The 26,058-nt window shown below is 58.3% G+C and overlaps 1 protein-coding gene across 2 annotated transcripts in view; it reads left to right on the top strand.

The window, feature by feature from the left end:
* Window positions 1–3,218: 3,218 nt before the first annotated feature.
* The window catches only part of KCNAB1 (potassium voltage-gated channel subfamily A regulatory beta subunit 1), a 43,270-nt gene continuing 20,430 nt past the window's right edge, over window positions 3,219–26,058 (top strand). The window contains exons 1-2 of one of the 2 annotated variants that reach the window (XM_071438243.1): window positions 3,219–4,344; window positions 23,227–23,270. In XM_071438243.1, the coding sequence (XP_071294344.1) occupies window positions 4,127–4,344; window positions 23,227–23,270 (262 nt within the window). In that variant the 5' untranslated portion in view covers window positions 3,219–4,126. Of the gene's footprint in view, window positions 4,345–14,763; window positions 14,787–23,226; window positions 23,271–26,058 lie in introns of those variants that run through there. The other variant, XM_071438244.1, reaches the window with a different exon arrangement.

The following is a 26,058-nucleotide window of genomic DNA, read 5'->3' as shown; positions in this document are numbered from 1 at the left end:
GACAGAATGTGGCCAGCTCTGGGCTGTTGGATAAAGTAAAGAAAGGCCTTTTTTTGGGTGGAAAAGCTCCCAGGGCTCAGATTTTGGAGTAGGATCCTGCCCCCATGGCACTACCAGCAGCATTTTCAGTGCTGCCATGCCATCTCCCGAGGTCTGGTCCATCCAAGGGCATTGCATGCAAACTCTCACTGAGCATCTGTCTAAATGTCCAGTGTGGTTAAAGCTCTCCTCGTGAAGGCTGAAACCATATTTTTGATGTGTCCCCAGCCTGGAAGCACTGACTGTTCCATCCTGCTGCATCTGCCTGGTCCTGGGGCTGCCTCCAGCCCTGGGAGCAGAGAGAATGTCTCTAACATTGATCACAGAGTCCCACAATGGTCTGGGTTGGAGGAGACCTTGTTGTGCACCTTGTTCCACCCCCTGCCATGGGCAAGGACACCTTCCACTATCCCAGGTTGCTCCAACCTGGGCTGGGACACTTCCAGGGATCCAGGGGCAGCCACCACCTCTGTCATGGGCACTGCTGCAGGTTTGCTGCTAAATTCAGTTGTTGTCCTTTCTCAATATAGAAGAATTTCAGTTAAAGAGCTTAGGCAGGCTGGGTTGGCATCGTTACTGTGACCTGGATTGCTGGAATCACAGGCTGCTGTGGCTGGAGGGGGCCCTAAAGCCCACCCAATCCCAACACCCTGCCATGGCAGGGAGGGTAAATAATTTAGCCTGTGACTGCAGCCACGAGAAGCAAAATCTGCAGCCAGACTTGGCATCCTATTTCAAAGGAGCTCCACTATAAGGTAAAATTTAAAAAAGGAAGGAGCAATCAGCGTGCTCAGCTCCAGCCGTGCTGGGCCAGGGCTGCAGCAGCTCACGAGGTTTCACCCAGCCCAGACTGCAGGACCTTGATTCATGTTCATATTTTGGGCTGCAGAAGCATCCTCCTGCCTCTGGATGCAGCCAGAGCCGTGCTGCCAACTGGCCCTGGAGCTCTGGCCCTGCAGGGAAGGGAAGGGAAGGGAAGGGAAGGGAAGGGAAGGGAAGGGAAGGGAAGGGAAGGGAAGGGAAGGGAAGGGAAGGGAAGGGAAGGGAAGGGAAGGGCTCCTCCCTCAGCCCCGCTCTGAGCCCTGCCCCACAGCCCCTCCAGCTCTGCACGGACCCCACCGGGGCTGCACAAAGCATTTATTCCCTTTTGGGGGTTTCCATCCTGCTCACCGTGGGGTGTACATCACCCTGCCCCTGCAGGGGACGGCCCTGGGGCCATGGAAGGGTTCGTGCAGAGCCCCAGGCAGCCCCTGCTGCCCTGGCCCTGCTGCCCTGGCCCTGCTGGCTCTGGATTTGGCCCCAGGGCTGGGCTGGGGGGTCACAGGGTGGTCACAGGCAGCCGTGTTAAACCGCATTTGCTTGATGAAGCATTTTGAGCGAGTCGTTTAATGAGTGCTCGCTGTCTCGCTCAGGGGGAATTGCATGGGCACGTTGTCACAGTGATTTGGTGGCGCTGAGGTGTCACAGGGAGCCCGGGCTCGGCTCGTGGCTGAGTCCTCTGCCAGGGTTGTCACGTACCTCCTCTTCCATAAGCTCAGGGTTTTCATCATGCAGAATTATGTGACTCCAACGTTTCACTCTAGAAGTGATTATCTTGCTCAGGAAATGAAATAAATCCCATATTTAAATACATCTTCTGTGGAGAGACTGTAACCCCTCCAAAGCTAAGCAGCTTGAGGTGAGGTGCTCTGTGGGATGTGCCAGTGCAGATGTGGCTGTCCCTTTCTGTCCCCTCCCCTGGCACCGCTGGCCATGGGCAGCCCTGGCCGTGGGGACCCGGGTGCAGTGACCTGGGCTCATCCCCAGCACGGAGTCACAGCACATGGCAGCTCTGGGGCAGTGGGAACTCTCCAGGACGTGCAGGACAGAGGCAGAACAGCCAGAACGCCCAGCCCAGCCAGGGGTGTGAGGCCAACAGGGAGGGGAATGTTCCAGGTTTGTCAGTCCTGCTCTGGGCTCTGAAACACAGCTGGGCTCCAAAACCCCGTGGGTGCTGCCAGCAGTGCCCCAGCTGCACCCCCAGTGCCAGGGGGACCCTCAGGCTGTGAGGGGCACCCTGGGCTCGGTGACCCAAGGCTTGTGCCCCCCGATGCCCACTCTGCTGGGTTTACTGGTGCCCTTCAGCGCTGACTCACTGGTGAGGGGTCTGGAAACTCTCCCGGGGGTCCTGCTCCCCCCAAACCCTGCCTGAGGGTGACTCCAAGGAGACCACTCGGAGCTGGGAGTTCGTGGCTCTGCTGCATGATTAACTGTTAATCCTCTCTGGGGAAATATCACACGGCAACTGTCTTTGCTGGGATTTAATGCTCTCCAGCCCCAAAGGGATGTGCTGGGTACCTGTTAATGAGCCATCCAAAGGAGCTGGCCCTGTCAGGGCTGGTGGGTGGCCCTGGCTGGCTGCCAGCCTCCCCCAGCCGCTGTCACACGCCCCCTCCTCAGCAGGGTGGAGGGGACACACGCCGTGGTGCGCCCCTGCTGCAGGGCAGGGCAAAGCTCTGTCACCCTGAGCTCGAACCGGGCTGTGACCGCCCCCCAGCACCCCCAGCTCGCTCTGCCACCGCTCCTGCTCCAGCCCGGGGTGCTCGGGCGGGTCCAGCAGGGGGGTCCGGCCTGGGAGCTGCTCCCACCCCGAGGGGAGGGTCAGGGGCCTGGCAGTGAGCGGGGTGGGCACCAGGAGCTCCGGGGGTGCCCCCAGCTCCAGCTCCCCGGGCAGCCTGGGGCAGGGTGGGGTCTGGGGAGCCCCTCTGGACCATTTCCCGTGGCCAGGGTGACCCTGCCCTGCCGCCCAGGGGCAGCCTCTGCTGTGGGGCTGCACCAGGGGCACGCACTGCCCGTCCCTGCGCAGGGCACTCTGCTGGTGACAGTGACAGTGATGCACGGGGGTCCCCAAACCCGCCCACCCTCCACGGCCTCGGGGTGCCCTCGGTGCCCAAAGCCAGCGCCCGGGAGGGGTGACACAGGGCAGTGCCGGGCTGGGAGGGCAGCCTCGGCCGGGGATGGGATGGGGATGGGGATGGGGATGGGGATGGGGATGGGGATGGGGATGGGGATGGGGATGGGGATGGGGATGGGGATGGGGATGGGATGGGGATGGGATGGGGATGGGATGGGGATGGGATGGGGATGCTTTGATCTGCTCAGGGATGGGGATGTTTTGCCTCCAAGCCTTGCGCTGCGGCTCGTTCCGCTGCCGATGCTGGGGGAGCGGGATTAACCCCGGCCCTGCTGCCATTCGGGGGCTGCGGGCAGCGGCTCCGGGAGCACGGCATTAAGGTGTTAACTGCCTCACACACCGGAGCACAGCCATTTTCCTCCCCCTCCCCCTATTTTTTTTTTTCCTTTCCCCCACAATTAACCCATTTTAACAGCGGATTGCTGCCCGCTCTGGAAGACCTCGCTGAGCGATGCCGGCAGCGATTTTTGCGGGCGGATCTGCCTGAACGCCTGCCTTCCCTGCGAGCACAAAGGAGGCCCGTCGCTCGCATCCTCCCCATCGCTGCCATCCTTGCCATCCTTCCCGCAGGCTCTGGCGGGGGATCCCGGCGCCGCTGCGGAGCCGCTGCCAGCGCTCGGCGGGCTGCCATGGGTGGGAGGTAGCGCTGCTGCGCCTGGGCGAAGGAAGGAGGGAAGGAAGGACGGACGGACACCGATGGATGCTGCCGCTCCTTAGGGACGCGCGGCGAGGTTCGGGGCTCGGCTGTGCCTGCTCAGCGCTCGGCGGTCCAGCACTCGCAGGATGCTCGCGGTGATTTAAAAGCAGCGGCCGGGAGCCCGCAGCGAGGCAGAGCGGCTGCGGAGCGATCAGCATGAAGGAGCGGCGCTCCGGGAGCACCTGACTGGATGGATGCTTCTGGCTGAGCAGCAGCAGCGCCTGAGCCGCCGAGAGCCCGGAGCGAGCCCCGAGCCGCTCCCGCGGTCGCCGCCGCCGCAAGTTCGCGTTCCGGGGCCGGCGGCAGCGGGGGCACCCAGCGCGGCTCTCCCGGAGCCCCCGGCGCTCGGGGGGTCCCAGCTCCGCGCTTTGCCGGCCGTGCCGGGCAGCTGAGCCCGTGGGGTCCGCCCGCCAGCCGGCCGGGGCGCCGCGGGCGCGATGCAAGTGTCCATCGCCTGCACGGACCACAACTTGAAGAGAAATGGTGAAGACAGGCTCATCAGCAAGCAGAACACCACCACCCCGAACGTAGTGAATGCAGCCCGGGCAAAATTCCGGACAGTGGCTATTATCGCTCGCAGTTTGGGGACATTTACCCCGCAGCACCACATTTCATTAAAAGAATCCACCGCAAAGCAAACGGGCATGAAATATAGGTATGGGCACGGTCTCGGTCTTTGTTCCCTTGCAGTGTAATAGCTCTGTACTTTGCCTGCCTGGATGCACCTGGTTTTGCAGAGGAGCTCTCTCCTCAGGTTATTAATAGATTTTTGAACTCGGGCATAACTGGGAAGCTTTGGGGTGTCTATGTTTTTGCAGGCATATGCATTTTTGGTTTTGTACCCAAAACCCACTTGCTCGGGGAGATTCTGTGCAACGCCGTGAATTTGTGACAGTGGTGCTAAGATGGTTCCTATGAAGTGTTCAGTGTAACTAATACTGGTGCTAATGAGCAGAAGAATCAATTAGCCAGGCATGCCTGGGGCCGGGCAGGGAAAGTTGGTTCGCAGTGCGCTGTGTGGAGCAGAGGCGTGTGCCGTGGGTATCGGCCCACCGCGGGGGCGGCTCACCGACTTCTCACCCGCTGCACTCGGGCAAGATGAGATCAAAGCCAATTTTAGGCAAATGCAGAAAATAAAATCTCGGGCATTCTTATGGAATGCCTCCTGCTTCTCACAGGTTTTTATTTCTCCTAGCCTAGGCAGCAAAAATGAAGAATGGCCGTGAGTTGGGTCTGAGGTGCTGAGTGTGCGAAGCTGATCGGCTCCTCTGTCCTGCCTTTGGCTGTGAGTGAGAAGGATTTGTGTGCCTTTGGGGCTGGCTTTTGCCTGTCCAGGGTGTCCCTTCCAGCCACCAGTGGGGGAACAAGGGCACAGCCTGGGATCTCTGCACCCCGTGCCCGAGGTGGAGCTGCTGCTGGGGAGGCAGCTGGCGCAGGAGGGCTCCAGGGCAGGCTGAGGGGCTCCAGGCAGCTTTGTCCTGCCAGCCCCCAGCCCGTGGGACACCAGCCAGGGCTCCCGTGCCCCCAGAGCTGCCCAGGGGAGCTGCAGGCTGCAGTTTTGTGGTAATGCTGGCTTTGGGGTCCTGGGACAGCTGCAAAGGCACTCTGGGCTCAGCAGCCACTCCCGGACCCAGGCGTGGTGCAGCCAGGGCAGGGGGATCCTGCAGCCTGGGAAATGCCGGTGCTCACTCTCCAGGAGCTGCAGGGCTTGGAAGCAGCGTGGATGGGCTGCTCAGATGTCATTTTCTGTGGTTTCCTTGGATGGCTGGTCAATGACAAGGAGGCTTTGCCCCAGTGGAAGCCCAGCCTTTCCAGCTGCTGGTCCCTGTCCTTCAGCCATGACCAACTTCCAGCAGGGACGTGGCACCCTCCTGCCCTGGTGCTGGCAGCAGAAATCCTCAGTGAGCCCCTGGCCAGGGCAGAGCTGCTGGTTAGTAAATGTTCCTGGAGCCAGCTCCCAGCTGGGCAGGGGCTGGGGTGGCAGGGCAGGGCCAGTGCCCATCCAGGGGATCCTGGCAGGGGCAGTGCCCATCCAGGGGGATCCTGGCAGGAACAGTGCCCATCCAGGGGATCCTGGCAGGGACAGTGCCCATCCAGGGGGATCCTGGCAGGGACAGTGCCCATCCAGGGGGATCCTGGCAGGAACAGTGCCCATCCAGGGGGATCCTGGCAGGGACAGTGCCCATCCAGGGGGATCCTGGCAGGAACAGTGCCCATCCAGGGGGATCCTGGCAGGGACAGTGCCCATCCAGGGGGATCCTGGCAGGGACAGTGCCCATCCAGGGGAATCCTGGCAGGGGCAGTGCCCATCCAGGGGAATCCTGGCAGGGGCAGTGCCCATCCAGGGGAATCCTGGCAGGGGCAGTGCCCATCCAGGGGATCCTGGCAGGAACAGTGCCCATCCAGGGGGATCCTGGCAGGAACAGTGCCCATCCCGGGGGATCCTGGCAGGGCCAGTGTCCATCCAGGGGGATCCTGGCAGGACCAGTGTCCATCCAGGGGGATCCTGGCAGGGACAGTGCCCATCCAGGGGGATCCTGGCAGGAACAGTGCCCATCCAGGGGGATCCTGGCAGGGGCAGTGTCCAGGGGGATCCTGGCAGGGCCAGTGTTCAGGGGAATCCCAGTTCCCAGGCCATGGGGAGGGCAGTGCTTGGGGCATGGCAGAGGGCCTTGCCCAAAGGCAGAACATGCAAGATCAGTGTAACTTGTCCTTTAATCACCTTCCCAGTGGAGCAGTGGCAGCCAGCAGCTCCTGTGACCCCTGACCCCTCTGGCAGCCCCATCATGCCTCAGTTTCCCCATCTGTGGGAGCCGAGTCTTTGATGGTGTCCCTCAGAGACAGCACCTGCTCCCAAGCCACGCTCGCTGGCTGCAGGGGCACTTTGTGTCAATTGCCAGCACTTATCTCCTGATTTCCCCGGGCTCCCCGCCCTCTCCCAGGGCACCAACACCGCGGAGAATCGCAGTCTTTGCTCCTGCAGCCTCCAGACTGCAGGAGGGGCCTTTGGGAGTGCTTTCTGCCTTATTCCTGGATGAGGTTTGGGAGTGAGGGTGGCTTGTCCCACCGGAGTTCTCACAGCCCCGGCGCTCCGTCTGCCCCAGACCCGGGAGCTGCACCAGGAATAGCAGCTCGTTGGCGACAAGGCTGAGGTTTTATCTTTATGACTAATCTCTGTTTCTGCTCGCGGATCTCTGCGTGTGCAGAGCTGATTTCTCCCCAGGAGAAGCAGCTCAGGGGAATTTGGAGGAATGGCTGAGTAACCCTCGGGCTGAGCTGTGCCCTGCCAGCCTCGGGAACCTTTGGGTAGGGAGGTGCCAGTGGAGCTGGAATTCCGTGCTCACCTTGGGACCCGTTCCTCAGCCCGAGGGGAATTCAGAGCCAAAGGCTTTTCCCAGCGGCTGCAACCATAATTCTGCGAACTCCTCAGCTCCCTCACATTTTGAAGCTGAAGTCCTTCCCAATTCATTTTCTGCCTGAATTACGTCCTTGATGCTGAGCTCTGCAGCGCGGGCTGCTCCAAACGCCATCCCAGCCAGGCTGGCCCTCGACTGACGCTAAAAATACCGAGAGCCGCCCCCCGCGCCCCCGGCAGGGCTGCCCCGAGCCCCGCTCCGCTCGGGATGCTCCGGGCCCGGCCGCCTCCCCCGGGCCAGCGCTCCCCATCCGCTGCCATTATGTAAAAGGGAGAGACAGCGACTACGGCTGTGACAGGGCTGGGGGCGGGAGAGGAGCCAGCTCGGGGGCTTCTCAGCGGGTGACATGTTTCTGGCCCCGCTCCAGCTCGGGGAGCGAATTGCAATATGAAAGGCAAAAGTTTACGGGAATAAACGCGTTCATCCGCCGGGGAACAGCTGCAAGTACGAGGGCTCAGGTGCGTCCCCGCGGCGCTCACCTGAGCAAACCTCGGCTCTGCCTTCGCAAAACGAGCTCTGCGCTTGGCCTCCTCCCCGGCCGGCTGTGGCAGAGCCGGACAGGGGCTCCCAGGCATCGCCGCCGCTGTCCCCGCCGGGCACAGCCTCGCTGCCTCCTCCTGCGCCAGGCGAACGGGCACAGGGCTGCTCTCCTTTATCCTTTGTAATGCTCCAGTTCAGTCCCGCTGGGGAGCCGGCCCGGAGGCTCGGGGGGAATATCTGGGATCACTTCAAGCCTTTCTTTGAAAAGGATGCGGTTGCAGCTCTCGGCTTGGGAAATTGCAATCTGCCGCACCGCTGCCGGAGACAAAGGATGAGCCTTTGCTCCCGAGGTGATGCACGGCGGGAGCAGGGACGGCAGCCCGGCTCTCCCCCTGCTTTGGGCCAGCCACAGGTCACTGCCCCGCCTCTGCTCCCTCCTAATTTGCCGTACCTTCCTTAAAATTCTTCTCAGTAAAATGGATCCAGCCCCGCTGCTGGTGCTGGGGGCTGTTTGAGACGTGGTGCTGCTACCGCAGGAAAAACTTCTCCAAGTGAGACTGGCACCGGCCTGCCTGCTCTCAGACTTCCCATCACACCTCTGCAAGAAGTTCTTACAATGAGGCTGCAGATGCCTTGGCAAGGGTCTTTAAGGTCCCGTGTGGCACAAACCATTCTAGAATTCCCATATTCTTTGATACCACCCCTATCCATTGCAGCTGCAGCACTGCAAGCCTTGCCCAGAGCACCCCACGTACCCAGGAGCCTGCTCTGTGCCCAGGGTGTGCCCGGAGCTGGGATGTGATGGGAACTGGAATGTGCCCGGAGCTGGGATGTGCTGGGATGTGCTGGGATGTGCTGGGAGCTGAGATGTGCTGGGATGTGCCCGGAGCTGGGCTGTGATGAGAGCTGGGATGTGCTGAGATGTGTCTGGAGCTGGGATGTGCTGGGAGCTGGGCTGTGCTGGGATGTGTCCGGGATTTGGGGCCATCAGCAGTTCACAAATAACCCTTTTTGCCGAGCCCTGCCCGCGCATGGGCACGAGGGGCCCAATTTACAGAGCACAACTCTCTATTTGTGCTCATCCATAATTGATGGAGGCAGCTTTGACCATTAACTGCGGCGCGAGCCTAAACAAAAAATTTTATCTGCAAAGGCGAAGTGGTGGAGTTCATGTTCCGGGGAGCCTGGGCAGGGTGAGGAGAGGCCGGGCACCATCCCCCGAGGGGAGACCCATCCTTCCTACCCAAAGGGGTGAGAATCTCCCCTCATTGGAGAGGTGTTACTAACGTTTGTAAGATAAGAGCTGAAGAACAAGGGAATAACGCAGAAGGGAGGGCAGAAAAGGGCTGTGTCCCTCCCCAGCATTGTTTGCAAATCTGAGGGCAGCTGAGCGTGTGGGGACGGTGAAGGTACAGGGAAGGATCTGCGGAACAAAAGCTGCTGACACTGGAATTACGTAAAGGTGATCTGGGCAGATAAACCTTGAGAAGTAAAGTTTGCTTTCTTCCTCTTCCCCTGGGAAAGAGGAGAGATTTAGAGAAGGTTTTTTGAAGGAATTGTTCTCTGTGAGGGGGAGGCCCTGGCACAGGGGGCTGCCCCTGGATCCCTGCAGTGCCCAAGGCCAGGCTGGAGCAGCCCGGGGCGGTGGAAGCTTGGGGTGGATGGCAGGGGTGGCACTGGGAGGGCTTTGGAGTCCCTTCCTAGGCTGCGATGATTCTGTGATTGCGCGGAACATCCCGAGCCCTTCCTGGAGGGGTTCCCGGCGCAGCTGCCGAGCGCTGGCGGAGGAGGAGGAGGGATGGGAGCCCTGCGGAGCCCCGGCTGTGTCTGAGGGACCGAGCACCCCCGGCCTCCGCCGGCCTTCCCCGCTCCGAGCGCGCCCCGGGGCTGGAGCTGAAGGGCTTTTGTTAAAACGCCGATTCCCGCTGGGGCATCGCGCAGCGCCTGGCGCTGGGGTGCCCTGCAGAGCCCAGAGCAGCCCGGCCCGACGGGCTGGGACACGCACACGGGTCACCTTGGGCTGCGGGATTCCCTTGGGAATTCTGGGCTGTCTTGTGCTTGCCAAGGGGTGTCAGTGGAAGCAGGTATTTCTTAGCAGCGTTCCGGGAGCTGTGTCTTTTCCCTGCGTTTCATTTTCCAAGCATTAACCATAATAACTACCTCACATATTTAGGAAATTGTGGTTTATTTAAGTCTTGCTGCAATTACGAGCAGTTTTAAACTCTCGCATGCAAATGGCACAATTATTTTGGTATCGAGTTCCATATTGTTTCAGTACTCTCCTCATCAGGCTGACTTTTATGGCTCATCGTCTGATCTTCATTTTCCTGCTGCAAATTAAGATTAATCCAGTGAACAGAATGGATTTACGCTGAATTCACAATGCTTTTCCCCCTAGGACTGTAGCTTATCATGGCTACAAAGGAGGCAGGAATAACTCAGAGGGGAAGGAAAAGGAACCATTGAGTAAACAAAATCTGCTGATTTGTGCTGCCTTCACCTTCCCAGGGGCTCCCGGGAGTTCGCAGCTCCCAGGTGAGCCTGGGGTTTGGAGGGGTCTGGATTTCTCTGCTCTCCTCACACTGCAAGGTGAGCTTTGGACACACATTCATCCACAGCTCCCCTCCAAACCCAGGGCAGTGCCCGGGGCTGGGCAGGGCCCCTGTGCCTGGCACTGCTGCCTTGGGGCTGGCTCTGCCATTCCCCAGCTCTTCCCAACCTCAGCAATTCCACAATTCCCGGGCAATCGGGGCCTTTGCAGGTGCCTGTGCTGGTGTAAGCACTGCAGGTGGATCTCCTCCTCCAGGTGCCAGGGGAAGCTAAGCTGGCTCTGCTGGGCAGTGCCTGCCCTGCCCTTCCCTTCCTGCCTGTCCCTGCCCTTCCTGGCTGTCCCTGCCCTTCCTGGCTGTCCCTGCCCTTCCTGCCTGTCCCTGCCCTGCCCTGCCCGTTCCCAGCCCGGCGTGGCCCTGGGGACAGCCCTGGGGACAGCCCTGGGGACAGCCCTGCCTGCCGTGTGGGTGGCACTGTGGGCACTGGGCACTGCTGTGATCCCGAGGGGAGCTCGGGAGAGCAGGGCAGGGTTCCCACGGCTCAGCTCTGCGTGAGGAGAACGATGGGATTGGAGGAATATTTTAAATAATGCACTGGAGCTGTGGGGGCTGCGCTGTGGAGCCACCCACGGCCGGGGGGCACGGGCGGGACAAGGGCACTGCTGGGTGTCCCTGTCACCCCTGGGTGCCCTTGTCACCTGTGGGTGGGTGTCCCTGCCACCCCTGGGTGTCCCTGTCATCCTTTGTCACTCATGGGTGGGTGTCCCTGTCACCCCTGGGTGTCCCTGTCACCCCCTGTCACCTATGGGTGGGTGTCCCTGTCTCCTGTGAGTGGGTGTCCCTGCCATCCCTGGGTTTCCCTGTCACCCCTGGGTGTCCCTGTCACCCGTGGGTGGTCGTCACTGTCACCTGTGAGTGGGTGTCACTGTCACACACGGTTGGATGTCCCTGTCACCCATGGATGACTCTCCCTGTCACCCACGGGTGCTGTCCCCATCACCTGCAGCTCTCTGTCCCCATGCCCCACGAGTGGCTGTCCCAGCAGTGCCCCTCGTGTGTCCCCAGCCCTGTGTCCCCTGTCTGGGCAGTGGCAGTGGCAGTGGCAGTGGCAGTGGCAGTGGCAGTGGGTGGCTGTCCCCTGCATGGGGCACCTCCAAGGCTGGGCCAGGTCCTGCCCCACAGCTGCTCAAACCCAGCCTGCTCCACCCTCCTTCCCTGCAGCCTGGTATTTTCCATCTAAAGGCTGCCTGACAGCTTTAATCTAATGCTTAAATGGATGGGAGAGGAGCTGTCGTGCAGGAAGGCTGTAATTTAATTACTTGGGAAGCGCACAGTTTAAGACATTTCAAATGTATTATTTTAGCCTGGCTGCTTTGGCAAAATCCAATTGGAATTTTGAGTGTGCTTATTTTTATTTCAGACTAAGGCTACAGAATGCCTTCTGTAGAATGTGTTTGTTAAGAAATTAATTGTCTTTGAGGAAAGGAAAATGCCCTGGGTGGGACTTGCTCCTCGAAGCACCCAAATGAGTTTGAATTGTTTCTCAAACTATTTTTGTAGCACCATAAACCCAGCTCAGACAGGAGGGGAGCAGGGCCTGGTGTCCTGCTCCCTCCCTGGGCTGGCCCTGTGCTCCCTCAGGGGAGCTCTGCAAACGAGTTTTGGGAGATGTTTATTGGCAAAGCTCTGCCCAGAACAGAAATAATCACTGGGACACGGGGTGTGAAGAGCAGGAGAAGCAGGAAGCTTATGGAAAATAAGGTCCTGAAGCTCCTGGATGCCCCCTTTGAAGTCCTGGTGCCCTGTCCCTGGCAGCTGCTCAAGAGGGAAGCCAGAGCAGGCTTATCCTTGGTTTTGGTTACAAAATTCAGGATTGGTATGAGAGCCTGTGCAGGGCCCACAGCACAGGGGGTGCTGTCTGTGCACAGAGGGTGCAGGGCAGGAGGGCTGGGCTGGGCTCTGGATCTGCCCTCAGAGCTCCTGAGCCACCAGGGAAATGTACCCTTCATGTAAACAAGCTGCTCTGGAGATATTTTGAGGATGAAGTCATAAAAGTTCTATGGCATACCTATATTTTCCTTTTGGCATTGAATTCACCATAAAAACTGACACAGAAAAGCATCTTCAGCTGTGCTGGCTGGGAAACTGCTGCAGCTGCTTCTCAGAGCCATCAAAGCAGCCCACAGTGGGCTGGGTTGGAAGGGCTGCCATAGGCAGGGACACCTCCCACTCTCCCAGCTTGCTCCAAGCCCTGTCCAACGTGGTGATTTTTTCCCAGTATTCCATCCATCCCTGCTCTCTGGCCATGGGAAGCCATTCCCTCCTACCCTGTCCCTCCAGGCCCTTGTTCAGCATTTCTTCAAATCTTTCAAAAAATTTATTTTCTCTGTTAAAAACCAAAAGTCCCGTGCAGTAGTTAAAACATAAATTCCATTATTTTCCCCAGTGGTTCCCCTACCTCAGGCTGCTTGTTTTTATAACAACTCCTGCAAATCACCTTTACCTAACTATTGTGGCAAGGATAAATTGTCCCTCCAAAGGGCAGTGTCCCCTTCCCGGGCCATCCCTGAGGGTGCTGCTGGAGGCCAGTGGGATGGAGCTGTGCTGAGAGCCCAGAGTTCCCCTGGGGCTGCTCAGATCCCTTCCCCAGCCCCGGGGTTGTGTCAGAATCAGCCTCTATTGACTATGGAGAAAGTTCCTGGTTCTCATTTCCAGCTGATCACCCACTTCAGCTCGGTGACTGATGCTTCCCACGGTGGGCCAGGGGATGGGGAAGGCAACCCCTGAGAGGCTTTTCCTGGTTTCAGTTTGTCTCTCTGGGTGTGAGGTGGCATGGACAGGAGGGCAGGTGGCATTTCTGCTTCCAGCCCTGAGGGGTTTGGTGGCTGTGCCCCCTGCACGCAGGCATGACTCGGATGCTGATTTCCAGAACTTGGGATGCGGTCAGCGGGCAGGGCAGGGCGTGTCCCAGGGCTCTGTGTCCATCCCCAGCAGGGCTGGGGACCCCAGGGGACGCTGGGGACAGCAGGGACAGCGATCACCCCTCGCACGGACGGGACGGGATGGAGCTCTCCCTGCTCCCCTTATTTCTGGCAGTAACTCGATTCCATCAAGGGTGTTTTGCACGGATCACGTAATCCCCTCAGCCACCTGAAACCCTGCACTTTAAAAACCTCGCTGCAGAATGACAAAGAGGGTTTTTATCCCTCGCAGCCGGGGTCGGGCCGGTGACAAAGCGCAGCGGGGGCAGCGCCGTGGGCTGAGCTGGGATGGGCTGGGATGGGATGGGATGGGCAGGGATGGGATGGGATGGGATGGGATGGGATGGGATGGGATGGGATGGGATGGGATGTGCTGGGATGCACTGGAATGCGCTGGGCTGGGATGTGCTGGGATGTGCTGGGATGTGCTGGGATGCACTGGGATGTGCTGGGATGTGCTGGGATGGGCTGGGATTGTTCTGGGATGGGCTGGGATGTGCTGGGCTGGGATGTACTGGGATGGGATGTACTGGGCTGGGCTGGGATGGGCTGGGATGCGCTGGGATGCGCTAGGAAGGGCCCTGGGCAGGAGCTGTTCCCATGAAACCCCCACCCTGGCATCCCCGGTGGCCCCACAACTCTGGGGGTCCCCGGGCAGCCGGGCACAGCTCTGGGCGGGCTCGGTGGCCGCGGGCTCGGGGCCATCTCCTCTGCCTTATCTACATTTAATGCGTCATCTGCAACTTGTGCGAGCACTGAGCCCAGGGAAGCGCTGGGGAATTGCAGCTGAGGCGCCCACCCACACAGCCCGTGGCCCTGCGAGCTGGGAGGGGAGTTGGGAAGTGAGGAGGGAGCCAGGGAACGGGGGCTGGGCGCCCTTCAGGCACCTGCCCGTCCCCTGTGCCATCCATGCCTGGGCTGGGTGCCCAGCTGGGTGCCCACTGCTCGGGAGCCTCCTCCTGCCTCCCCCAGTGCCTTCCCAGCCTGTCAGCACGGCCCTGTCTTGTCTCTGCAGCTCCTGCATGAGGAGCAGTTCCCTGGTTTGTGTCGCTGACCCAGCCCTGAACATCCCTGTCCTGCCTGCAGCGGGGCCTGTGTGCCAAGGAGGATGCACAGAGGAACACCTGGGATGGGCACGGGCTGGAAGTGTCCCAGGCTGGGCTGGACAGGGCTTGGAGCAGCCTGGGACACTGGAAGGGGTCCCTGCCCCTGGCAGAGTGCAGTGGGATAATCCTTAGGGTCCCTCCCGCCCTGAGCCATTCTGGGGTTCTGTGATCCTGCCCTGCCAGCAGGGAGGCAGCGCTGCTCCAGGGGCTCCCCCCTGCACTGCCACTGCAGCACGAGACCCACATCCAGCTCCCTCTCATTTCTGTAACAGGTAGGAGATCACACAGCAGTGTGCAGAGCAGCAAACACGAGCGCAGTCACACAGTGCAGGTGTCAGATTGAGTGCCAGAGCAAAGTGAAGGATGCACGTGCTCAAGAAAGCAGAAATCTGCGTTTTCAGCTTGCACAACTTGGGCCACCTACGCTGGTCCAGCTGCTGCAGCTTTGTGTGTTTATCTGTGCTGCTCATCAGTTGGGAACAGAGGTAAAAAATCCCTGAAATTGGTGCTCTGCATAAACATCCAAACTTCATCAAGCCAGAGCAATGCTGTCAGGGATGCACAGGTGGGATTGCTGGGGTGGCTGTGCAGGGCAGGGCTGGGACTGGGTGATCCCTGTGGGTCCCTTCCAGCTCAGGACATTCTGTGATTCTGGTTCTGTGTCTGTGCTGCAGCTTTGTGGCCTGGAGCTCTCCTCACCTCTGTCCACACAGGGAACCTTGCCTGGGTGTGGTGCCTTGCTCTGGGCACACAAAGGTGCCAGGGCCACGGGCTGCTGTGGGGAGGAGGTGGCACTGTGGGGACAGGTGCCACTGTGGGGATGAGGTGATGCTGTGGGCACAGGTGGCACTGCAGGCACAGGAGGGCCCCTCTCAGCTGGGCTGTCTCCGTGGATGGGACGGGGCAGTTTGGGTCGTACTGGGGTGAAACAGGTCCCATTTAGGAGCAGGGGATATTTCCGAGGCACGAGCAGGCAGGGGGGCTGTGCCAGAGCAAGCAAAGCTGCCCAGCAGGGTTTGCTCCACCCCACCCTTTTTATTTTGCATTATTGACGGCTTTAATCCCATCCTCGCCGAACCCAGCAGTGAGCGCTTTCTGCAGCACCCCCAGAGCAGTGGGAACGCTGGGCTTTGTCCCTGCCCGGGGTGCTCATCACCCCCATCCGTGCAGCAGAGGGGTTTGCAATCCCGGGTCAGCCCAGAGCTCGGGGTTTGCAATCCCGGGCCAGCCCAGAGCTGTGGCTCCATCACTGCAATCCCGGGCCAGCCCAGAGCTCGGGGTTTGCAGTCCCGGGCCAGCCCAGAGCTGCTGCTCTGTCGCTGCAATCCCCGCGGCACGGGTGGCAGTCCAGGCGAGCTGCTGTGTGCCTTGGGAAGTGTTTTGCTCCCGACGTGACACAGAAAGCTTTATTTGCCTCTCCTGCCACCCACGGCACGCAGAGACAAGCTCCTGCCACCGGAGCCCGGCCCGGGGCAGCTGCTGACGGCCCGAGAGCCGCAGGGCTTTGGGAGCCAAGGGAGCGGAGGAACCCGGCGCTGAGAGCAGGAAAGCACCCAACTTAATTAACGGCGACAATTAGCAGCTCCGTGGGGCTCAGCCTCGGCTCCCTGCGAGCCTGACCACTGTGGATGGTGACAAATGGATGTACCCGAGGTGTCAGCACCCGCTGAGCATCTTCCAGGACGTGCAGGGAGAGCAACTTTAGACACAGGCAGTGATGGGACACGGGGGAACAGTTGAAACGAAAGGAGGGGAGATTTAAATTAGATGCTGGGGAGAAATTCTTTGCTCAGAGGGTGGGGAAGCCCTGGCACAGGCTGCCCAGAGAAACTGGCAGTGCCCAAGGCCAGGTGGACACTGGGGCTGGGAGCACCTGGGACAGTGGGAGGTGTCCCTGCCATGGCAGGGGTGGCACTGGAAGGGATTTAATGTCCCTCCAACCCAAACCATTCTGGGATTCTGGGATTTTGTTATTTTCCCCTCCAGGAGCCAGGGATGGAACTGGGGTCAAGGCCAAGCCAGGTGTCATTGTCCCCACTCCACAGGTGACAGGTGAGGGACACCAGACAAGCTGCAGCAGGAGAGGGAGTGGGGAGGGTCTCTGCTTTCATCAGGATTTGGTGTCTCTTGAAACAGTCTCTTTTTTCAGGGAATAAATTACATATTTTATTCATTTTCTGCACAGAAAGGAGTGGTTCTGGAGCCCTGATGGGGATGTTTCTAAGCAACGTTGTTTTCCTACCACCAGCGTCAGGAGCAGTGACTTTTTTACTTCTTTTTTTTTTTCATATTTTTGTAGCAATAAGACAAACTCTGTGCAGTTTATATCAGGAAAGCTGTGCCATGACTTCCCCAGTTTGGCTGTATCCCCCACCTGCAAGGGGGTGTGTGAGGGGTCCCCTGGGGGTCACCTGCCCCCGGGTTCCTGCGCTGGGACCATCCCCTCAGGTTTTATTTTGGTAGAGTTTGGCTGCTGTGGGCACAAGCACAGACACAGGGCAATGAAACCAGGCTTGGAAGGAGCCAAAAGCAGCTTTATCTGAATTCTGTGGAGCTCTCCCAAGCCTGGAGGTTCTTCTGTGGGTGTGGACTCAGAAATGTTTTAGTCATTGTATGTGTTATTGCAGAGATTTTATTTAAAACTTCTGGTTTTGCATAGGGGGAAAAGCCTCTCCTTTTCTGTCTCATTTCTGATAGACGGGTGGGTGAATAAATGGGAGATGGATGGATGGATGGATGGATAGATAGATAGATAGGGGGATGGATGGATAGATAAATCAATAGATGGATGAATGGATAGATAAATGGAAGGAAGGAAGGAAGGAAGGAAGGAAGGAAGGAAGGAAGGAAGGAAGGAAGGAAGGAAGGAAGGAAGGAAGGAAGGAAGGAAGGAAGGTGGATGAATGGATAGATAAATCAATGGATGGATGGATGGATGGATACACATATAAGCAGCTAGGATGGTTATTCTGATCCCCTCCAGCTGGGAATGCTGCAGGGGAAGGGAAGGTTTGGGCTGATTTGGGGGGTGTTAATTGGAGAGGCCAAGCCCAAACTGTCCCTGCTCCAAAGAGTGAAGGGAAGCAAATCCCCACCTGGGAATGTGTTGTGCTGTAATTGCTCTGTCCCTGAAGGACACAGGAACCGTTGTAGGTTAACGAGGTAATTAAGCAGCACAAGTGTCTCAGGCCATAAATCTCTGCCAGGGAAGGGGGTGGGTGTTGGTTGTGTGCCTGTGTGGGGTTTGTGCTGCTGCTCCAGCTCTGTGTGCCCTGCAGGAGCTGGGCTGATGGGTGGGGAGGCATCCCAAGGAGGGGAATTGGAGGTGGATGGTGAGGGTTTCCCAAGGAGGGGAATTGGGAGATGGATGGTGAGGGTTTCCCAAGGAGGGGAATTGGAGGTGGATGGTGAAGGTTTCCTGAGGAAGGGAATTGGGAGATGGGTGGTGAGGCATCCCAAGGAGGGGACTTGCCCTTCCCTGCTGCTGGCTGAGGGGTTTGCCTGGGGCTGGGCTGTGTTTGGGAGGATGGAGGTGGCCCTGCAGGGACAGGGACAGCCCCTGGGGCTGCTCCCAGCTCCCCCAGCCATTGCAGAGCACTCAGTGCCCCTGCTGGGCTCTCACCATTCCCCTGCTCCAGAGTTAATTACAGCCTCACAATTACAATTGTTTTCTGTGGCACGGGGTGCTTTGCAGGGATGTTTCACCCCTGATTTCTCTCTTTTCTTTGGCTGAAGAGCCTCTTGGCTGTGTCCCCTCTGCAGTGCCTGTGTTCCCTGTGCCTGTGTTCCCTGTGTTCCCCGCAGGGCTCTGCTGTCCCTGTGGCCTCAGCAGTGGGTGGTCACACAGATGTCACCACGCTGGGTTTTTCTCCTAAAGCCTCAATTTGTCTGCCAGAACTGAGCCTCCTCCTCCCACAGCCCTGCTCTCCAGTTCTCCTTTCTCCTGGCTCCCCAGGATCCTGTGCCTGCTCCCCTGGGAGCTCTCTGCTCCGGGCTCATCCCACATCTCTATGTACATATATATATTACAATTCCTTTCGTTCTCCTTCAGCTCTGCCTGCACACTCAGCACTTGCCCTTCCCAGGGAATAATTCCACTCCAAACTCCCATGAAAAGCATGAAGGAGGCATGGGGTGAGGGAAAGGCACAAGGAGGGCTGGGAATTTTCCATGTCACGCTCAGTCCTCGCTGCTGCCCTGTGCTGAGGGAGGTTTAGGCTGGGCACTGCTGGTTTAAGGCAGGATTCTGTGCAGCATCCACTTCCCAGGAGCAAGAGAGGGTGAAACCAAATCCCAGGGGATTTTTCCTTGTAATGTGGCCCTGGTTGAAGATTGGATTATGTGTGTAATGTTGACTTCAGTTAGAAGACTCTTGGAAACCTGTGATATTTCCCCCTGTCTTTTTGCTGTCAGGTTTTATCCCAGATACCTCTGTGCTGCTGCAGGATGTGTTAGTTCTCCCTTTCCCTTTGTGCCATTTTTGACTTTCTGATGTTGAACCTCAGGGCTCCTGAAGCCACAAATGGTCACCTTGCCCTTTGGTGTGCATGTTGGACCCTGGTGCTTTCTTTGGCCACAGAATGGGCCCCCCTCACCCAGCATTCCCAACTGGGTGCGTCTCTGTAGGATTTTCCTTGGTTTTGCCCATCATCTCCTTGCAGTTAGGTGGCTGACAAGCAAAATGATGGCTTTTCCCCCAGATTTGAGGAGCTGGAGGGTTTTGCAGCTCAGGGCTGGATCTGGTGCCTCCGTGTCCTGCACAGGCCGGTGTCAGCCCCTGAGCCCCCTGCATTTAACAAAACAATTAACTTGGGCTTTTCCAGCTCTGAAGCAGAGCCCAAGTGTCTGTTCTGAGCAGCATTTCTGCAGTGTGGGGAGGACTGGGGTGGCTTTGGGCTGTGGTGTTTCTGTGGGGGCCAGCTGTGGTCCCCACGGGGGCTGAGGAGCTGTGTGTGTGCTGGGACTGAGCCACAGGCAGGGTGGGTCAGAGCCTGCGAGCCCAGATGTGATCCCTGCTGCCAGGGAGGGCTCTGCCCTCTGCTGCAGCCTGGCCAGGGCTCTCCAGGTCTCTGTGCAGCTGGAATGGCCCCTCCAGCTGCAGAGCTGGTGCCCACCTGGGGCAAATCCCTGAGCTCATCCCAGGGAACAAGAAACCCCAGCAGGCAGTGGGCATGGAGGCCCTGGTGTGGGTGAGGATGAGGAAGGGCAGCATGGCTGGCATTGTCCCTGGCAGAGGGGGTGACCAGCCCTGGGGATCCTGTCAGCAGGGAGGTGCCACCCGGGCTGGGCTCACAGCTCCTCACCAGCCTTTTCCCTGCCTGGCACCTGCCTCTGTGGGCTTGGCACAGCTCCTGGGGATGCTGCCCTGGCTCCCTGCAGGGCTCCTGCCCAGCCTGCCAGGATCCCTCAGGGGCGAGGAAAAGCCTAATCCAGGGAGATGCCAGCCCTGCTGGGTGCCCCGGGGCGTTTCCAGCATTGTGCCAGGCTCCAGGCTGTGTTTGCTGTGACTCAGAGCTGGCTCTGCTCGCCAGGCTGTGCTGCAGGGACCTGCTGCCAGCCCAGGCTGCTGCTGGGCAGGGAAATGGCACCCTTGGGTGCTGCCAGCACAGCAGGGCCCAGCTAGACCGGGCCTGGGGGAGCAGAGGGGCCCGGTTAAACCGGGCCTGGGGGAGCGGAGGGGCCCGGCTGGACCGGGCCTGGGGGAGCGGAGGGGCCCGGTTAAACCGGGCCTGGGGAGCAGGGGGGCTGAGGTCCCCTTGTCCTTGGCTGTCCCATGGTCAGTGCCAGGCACCAGCACAGACACTGTGCTCACCTGTCCCAAGGCTGCTCCCTGGGGAAGGAGGCTGGAAAGGCTTGAAGTGAAGTTAAAATGCATCTTAGAGCTACAAACAGCAGAAGGACTGGGGTGTCCCTTCTCTCCCCAGACTAAAGCAGTGCCCTGAGGCTCTGTGGGCTGAGGTGGCTGCACCTGTCCTGCCTTGGAGGTTTTGGTGGCCTCAGGAGGTTTGTACAGCTCCACTGTGGGCACTGAGAGGGGCTGTGCCATGCTCTGCCCCAAAACCTCTCCTTGTGCCCCTTTCCCTGCCCCATCCCCCTGTGAGGCCTCTGCAGGGCCAGGCTTGGCTCAGCTGGAGCCCAGCTTTGGGCAGCACAGCAGTGTGATGCTGCTTGGCTTTGGGCTCTGGCTTTAAAAGAATTCCAAGCTGAGGTGCTGAGCACCTCCAGGCCTGGCTTGTGGTGCAAGTCTGGGCTTAAGGCAAGGAAAAGGAGGCAGTTCCAGCCTGGGGGTGGGGGCTGTGTGAGGGGGAGCGGGGTGGCTGCAGGGCTGGGGCCCAGCACAGACAAACCCTGTGTTCTCTGTGTGCTGGGCACTGATCTGTGGCAGCAGAGCCATCACAAAGCACAGGGGGCTCTCGGCAGCAGCAGCACACTGGCTGTGCTAATGGAAAACAGGAGAGGATGGATCAGAGCTGACTTTCAATCAGCTGCTTTGGCCAGGCAACCTGATCCTCAGAGACCAGAGGCTCCTGCTTTGTCCTCTCTAATAGCTGCTCTCTCACAGAGAGGAATTCCTTCCCAATATTCCACTAACCCACTATTCCCACTAATGGGAAGCCATTCCCTCTTCTCCAGCTCTCCTGGAGCCCCTCGAGCCAGCAGCTCCAGGTGAGCACCCTGAGCTCACTGGCACAGGCACCCAGCAGCTTCCCAGGAGGATGCTCAGCTGTGCACAGCCAGAGCAGATGGTCCTGATGGGCTGGGATTTGTTCCCATCCCCATCACCTCCCAGGCCCTGCACCCAGCACAGCCATCCTCGGGGAGCTGTGGGGCTGCTGCCAGTTCAGCTGCAGGCACGGAGCTGCCTCATTGTCCCCGAGCCCAGAATAAGTGCAAGGCAAGCACAAAGAGCTTTTACTGCCCCGTTACTTGGAGACAGCCCATTGATTGTACTTGGCAATTGTGCAGCTTCAGGCACGTGTCTGTCTGTCTGTGTGTCTGTCTGTCTGCTCTGTCTCCATCTGCATCCTCCTGGCTGCTGCAGAACGGGTGTAGATGGAGATATATGTGAGTATTTGCGTGGTGGGTTTGTGTGGGTTTGTTTCTTCTGCTTTGGGAGGCAGAGGAGAAGCAGGTCTTGAATGACAAATTCCTGCCCTGCAGGAGGAACCAGGGCTGGGCTGAGTGAGCTCTTACACAGCACCAGGGCTGGGGCCAGTTCCCCCAGGGTGACCAGCTCCCTGTGCTGCTGGGGCCTCTCTGCACACCTGGGGGTGTCTCCAGGCTGGCCCATGGGCTCAGCAATCCCCCTGCCCAGCACCTCCCGGCTCCCTTTGCACAGGGACCTGGCCCTGCGGGGATTTGGCATTTCCAGCATCAATTTCCCAAAGATCCGGGTCAGGTGTGTGCTGAGCAAATGGCAGAGCTCTGGAAATCCAAACACAGCATTTCTGCCCGCATTTGTTGGCTGGGCAGGCTCCTCACAGAGCTGGGTGTTGCTCCCTGGAGCAAACCTGGTGTGTTTTACCCCAAAAAGGGGGGAGCAGCCCTGGCGTGGTGGCACAGGGGAGCTGTGGGGAAGGACAGGACCATCACTGGGGTCTGGGCTGATCCCACTGCCAGGGGTGGTGAATGCTGTAAATGCAGGCAAACAGCTCAGAAATGCACTCACACTGTGTGTTCCTACAAATGGACTTATCTAGGGATATATACAGGGGTGTATGGAGAGGATCTGCGTTTGCACATAGGTACTGGGAATATCTCTGTGTGTAGATATAAAAAGGGGTTTATATAAAGGGTGTGCCCATGGATATAGAGATTTAAAGGGTATATGTGGGTATTTCCATAAAAGGTTACACATAAAGGATCTGTATATGCAAAGAGCTGAAGGGCATGTGTGCAAAGGGGGTATGTAAAATATATATATATGTGCAAATATATATAAAGGGTGCATGTGTAGATGTGTATTGATATTTATGTGGAGAGAGGAGTTCATGGCTGAGCTGTGCCCACAGACTTTGAACAGCAAAGATCAGGTTGGTGAGAAATAGGATTAAAAACCTATAAAATAATTGGAAGCTGTGAGGGAATGAGCAGCAGCACTTGACTCCAAGGGGTGTTTTGGGGTGGGTGGGCTGTGTCCAGAAGGAATGCAGAAATCCCCATCCCATGGGTCTGGGAGTCTGGGATTCCTGCCCTCAGTGCTGCAGCTCTGGGGCTTTGCCTTTGAACCTCCCAAGGGTTCCAGTCGTGCTGGGGAGGATGGGGAGGATTTGTGCTGCTGGTGGGCAGGCTCCAGCTGTGTTTGCACTCAAAAGATGGGGAAAAAAAAAAGAAAAAGGGAAAAAAGGAAGGAAAACTAGAAAAGGAATAAAGAAGAAAAAATAGAACACACAGACAAAAAAAAGAGGTCAGTGCCTGCCCTAGCTGTGCTGTGAGCCTGGGGGCTCGTGGGGCTGGAGATGCAGCTGCAGCTTTTCAAACAGACCTGCAGGCCAGGTTCCTGTGTCTCCCAGCAGCTGAAATCCCCATTAGCAGCACTGAATTTTGGGTGCAGCAGTGTGTTAAGGGGTGCTGGAGTGGTGGCAGGGTGGGCAGGCCTGCCCCAGGGTCTGGCTGGTGCTGGGCTGGTCCTCCTGCCCCCCCCAGGATGCTCCTCAGGGAAATGGTGCTGTAGGAATGAAAACCTGAACCAGCCAGGAAATCCAGTGTGGAAAATGGGACGGGCTGGGAGCACAGGTCAGAGCCTGGCTGTGCTGTCCAAGGGCTGGAAGGGTTTGGGTTTATTGGCAGCCCTGAGCACTCAGGGAGGAGGAGGAGGATGGCAGCACATCCACCCCTCCCCAGCCTGGGTGCCCACCATGGGAGATGTGCCCCTTTTGGAGGAAAACCCACCTTTGGGCAAAAGCTGTGGCTTGTCCCCTTCAGCTGCTGGCTCCCCATGGGGTTATGTTGTGTGTCCCTCAAGGGCTGAACTGCAGTCTCTAATTATTTTCTTTTCCTTCCAGAAACCTTGGCAAGTCTGGGCTGAGAGTGTCGTGCCTGGGGTTGGGTGAGTACCTCTGGCCTCTGTGCTCGGCCCTCTGGGGGAGCTGTGGGAGGGTTTGTGCTGTAAAACCCTGGGGTGTGCCCAGTCCTGGGGAGGAGCAGCCTGCAGGGATCCCATGGAGTGTCCCCAGGACCCCCCAGGGCCAGGGCCAGCCTGGGCTGGGGCAGAGCTCAGTGTCCTCCCATGGATCCCATCCCATCCCATGGAGTGTCCCCAGGAACCCCAAGGGCCAGCCTGGGCAGGGGCAGAGCTCAGTGTCCTCCCATGGATCCCATCCCATCCCTTGGATCCCATCCCATGGAGTGTCCCCAGGAGCTCCAAGGGCCAGCCTGGGCTGGGGCAGAGCTCTGTCCCATCCTGTGGATCCCATCCCATCCCATGGAGTGTCCCCAGGAGCCCTGAGGGCCAGGGCCAGCCTGGGCTGGGGCAGAGCTCTGTCCCATCCCATGGATCCCATCCCATCCCATGGATCCCATCCCCTCCCATGGCTGCCATGCCCTGTGTGCCCTGTTTTCCCCTGGCTCCAAAGCCCACAATTCCACACCAATGGTTCATCCCCCACCCCGTGTGCTGTTTCCTGGGGAAGGGCTCTGCTCAGCTCCTGCTGCCTTTACTCAGAGCAATGCTCTGAAGTGCAGCCCCTGGACACAGACTGAGCTGTGTGATGGACACCCAGCCCTGCAGGAGGAGGAGCAGGGTGAGCTGTGCTCTGAGCTCCTCCTGCAGTGCCAGGCTGGGCACCAGGACCCTGCAGCAGCCCAGGGATGGCACATTTTGGTTTGTTGCTACCTAGGCAGAGTGTGTGGAGGGAAATCGGGTTCAAGTCAGGTTTAAATCAGTGTGCAGTGGTTGGAGTGGATGCTGGCCACAGGAGGAGGGGTGCAGAGCAGGAGGGAGAGCCTCCCCTGGAGCCCTGGGGTTCAGAGCAGCCCCAGCACCAGGCTCAGCTTCAGACTGATCAGTGCCTCAGGCCTGGGGGGTTTAGCAATGCTCCATCAACACCACAATAGCAGGCCTTAATCAGTTGACTAATTTAACATTTATAAAGTGACTCAAAGGATTTGCTATAAGCACAACAGGCGCTTAATTATGAATCTAAGCTAATTACCAATCTAAGATGGCAAGGTTCATTCTACACTTACTCAGAGTATTTAAATCAATTGATGTACCCACAGATCCAAGGAGTCTGCAGCAAGCTTTAAACCTGTGAAACACTTCAGGGAAACACTGCTGTCTGTAGACTCACAACCTATGGCATGCTTGGCTTTAGTCATCAGGAAATTTCCATCCTGGGTGCAATTTGGCTTGGGAGTTACTGGAATTTTCTTTGAGAAGTCCAGTTATAATAATAATATTATTATTTAACAATTCTATTATTATTATTAGGTCAGAGCAACCTGGTCTACTGGGCAGTTTCCCTGCCCAACAGAGGGGTGGAATGGGATGGGCTTTAAGGCCCTTCCAGCCCAAACCATTCCATGATTCTGTGATTATTCTGCTCAGGCTGTTCAGACAGAAAAATAAGGCCTTGGGGCCGTTTGTTGGAAACCAGGAGTGTGGTAGAGCACAAGCTGTGAGAGCAGAGGGAGTCTGGGGTAAGTTCCAGGGGTCACCTGCCCAGGTGAGCATTGCCAGGGTGAGGAGGTGCTGCTGCCTTGGGGCAGGTGAGGACCTGGGGGGCTCTGCCTGATCATCCCTGCCAGGGATCCTCCCAGGGCAGCTCTCAGCCCTTTGGGATCTGGGCTCACACTGGAGGGAATTGTGAAAGTCACCCTGTAGCACAAGTGGGACAAGCAGGGCCCGTTCTGCCAAGAGCTCTTCTGGTTAAAATAGCCCCAGCCTTGGAAAGAACTTGTCTGGTCTGTGCAGAGGCTTTATTTATCAGTTTTATTTATCAGCCTCACAGCTTCCCCAGGTGCTGCTGCTGTGGTGGAGGAGAAAGCCACGGGAAGGAAGCAGCAGCAGGAAAAGAAAAAAAAAAGCAAAAACAGTTTTGCAGAGCTTTTCTTTGATTTCAAGTGGAACTGCAGCAGCATCTAAATATACTGAGCCTTTGTGAGTGCAGCTGTGCAGGGGCTGGGGGGGCTGCTGGGCACCTCCTCCTGCTCCAGCACAGGGAGCCCTGAGCCCTGCCCTGTGCAGGGAGAGAAAGGGAGCTGGGAGCCTGAAATCCAGAATTCCACATTCCCTGGGGTGGGCAGGTGTTCCTCCTGCTGCACAGCACCTTTTCTTTTGGGTGCTTGGGTTGGGTTGGAGGGACCTTAAAGCTCATCCTGGTCTCTCCCTGCCATGGCAGGGACACCTCCCACTGCCCCAGGTGCTCCCAGCCCCAGTGTCCAGCCTGGCCTTGGGCACTGCCAGGGATCCAGGGGCAGCCCCAGCTGTGCCAGGGCCTGCCCACCCTGCCAGGGAAGGATTTCTCCCCAATATCTGATCCAAATCTCCTCTCTTTCAGTTTAAAACCCTCGCCCTGGTCCCTCCTGCCCCTCTGCACATCCTCTGCTCCCACCTCTGCTTTATCTGACTTTCCTAAATGCCTTCTCTCTTGCAGTTCCCCAAAAGATAAATGTGTTTCCCTATGTTCTCTGCAGCATGAAAATCTAATTTAGGGCTCACTGAAGTTTCTGAAGGCTCAGCAGTCTTCCTCAAAAGCCTTGCAAAATCCCAGCAAGGTGGGAGTGTGCTTCACCCTGCGGGATGGGAAGTGCAGGAGAAGGTGAAGGGGGGCAGAGATCCGAGGTGAGCAGGGACCCTTTGGTGGCACCCTGCTCCTCCTGGCTCAGGGGAACGA

This window comes from Agelaius tricolor, unplaced genomic scaffold (genome assembly GCF_023055355.1).
Source record: "Agelaius tricolor isolate 1412-34295 unplaced genomic scaffold, bAgeTri1.0.p SCAF_12, whole genome shotgun sequence".
NCBI lineage: Eukaryota > Metazoa > Chordata > Aves > Passeriformes > Icteridae > Agelaius > Agelaius tricolor.
The sequence above is the reverse complement of the archived record's forward strand: the minus strand, read 5'-3'. Positions and strand labels throughout refer to the sequence as shown.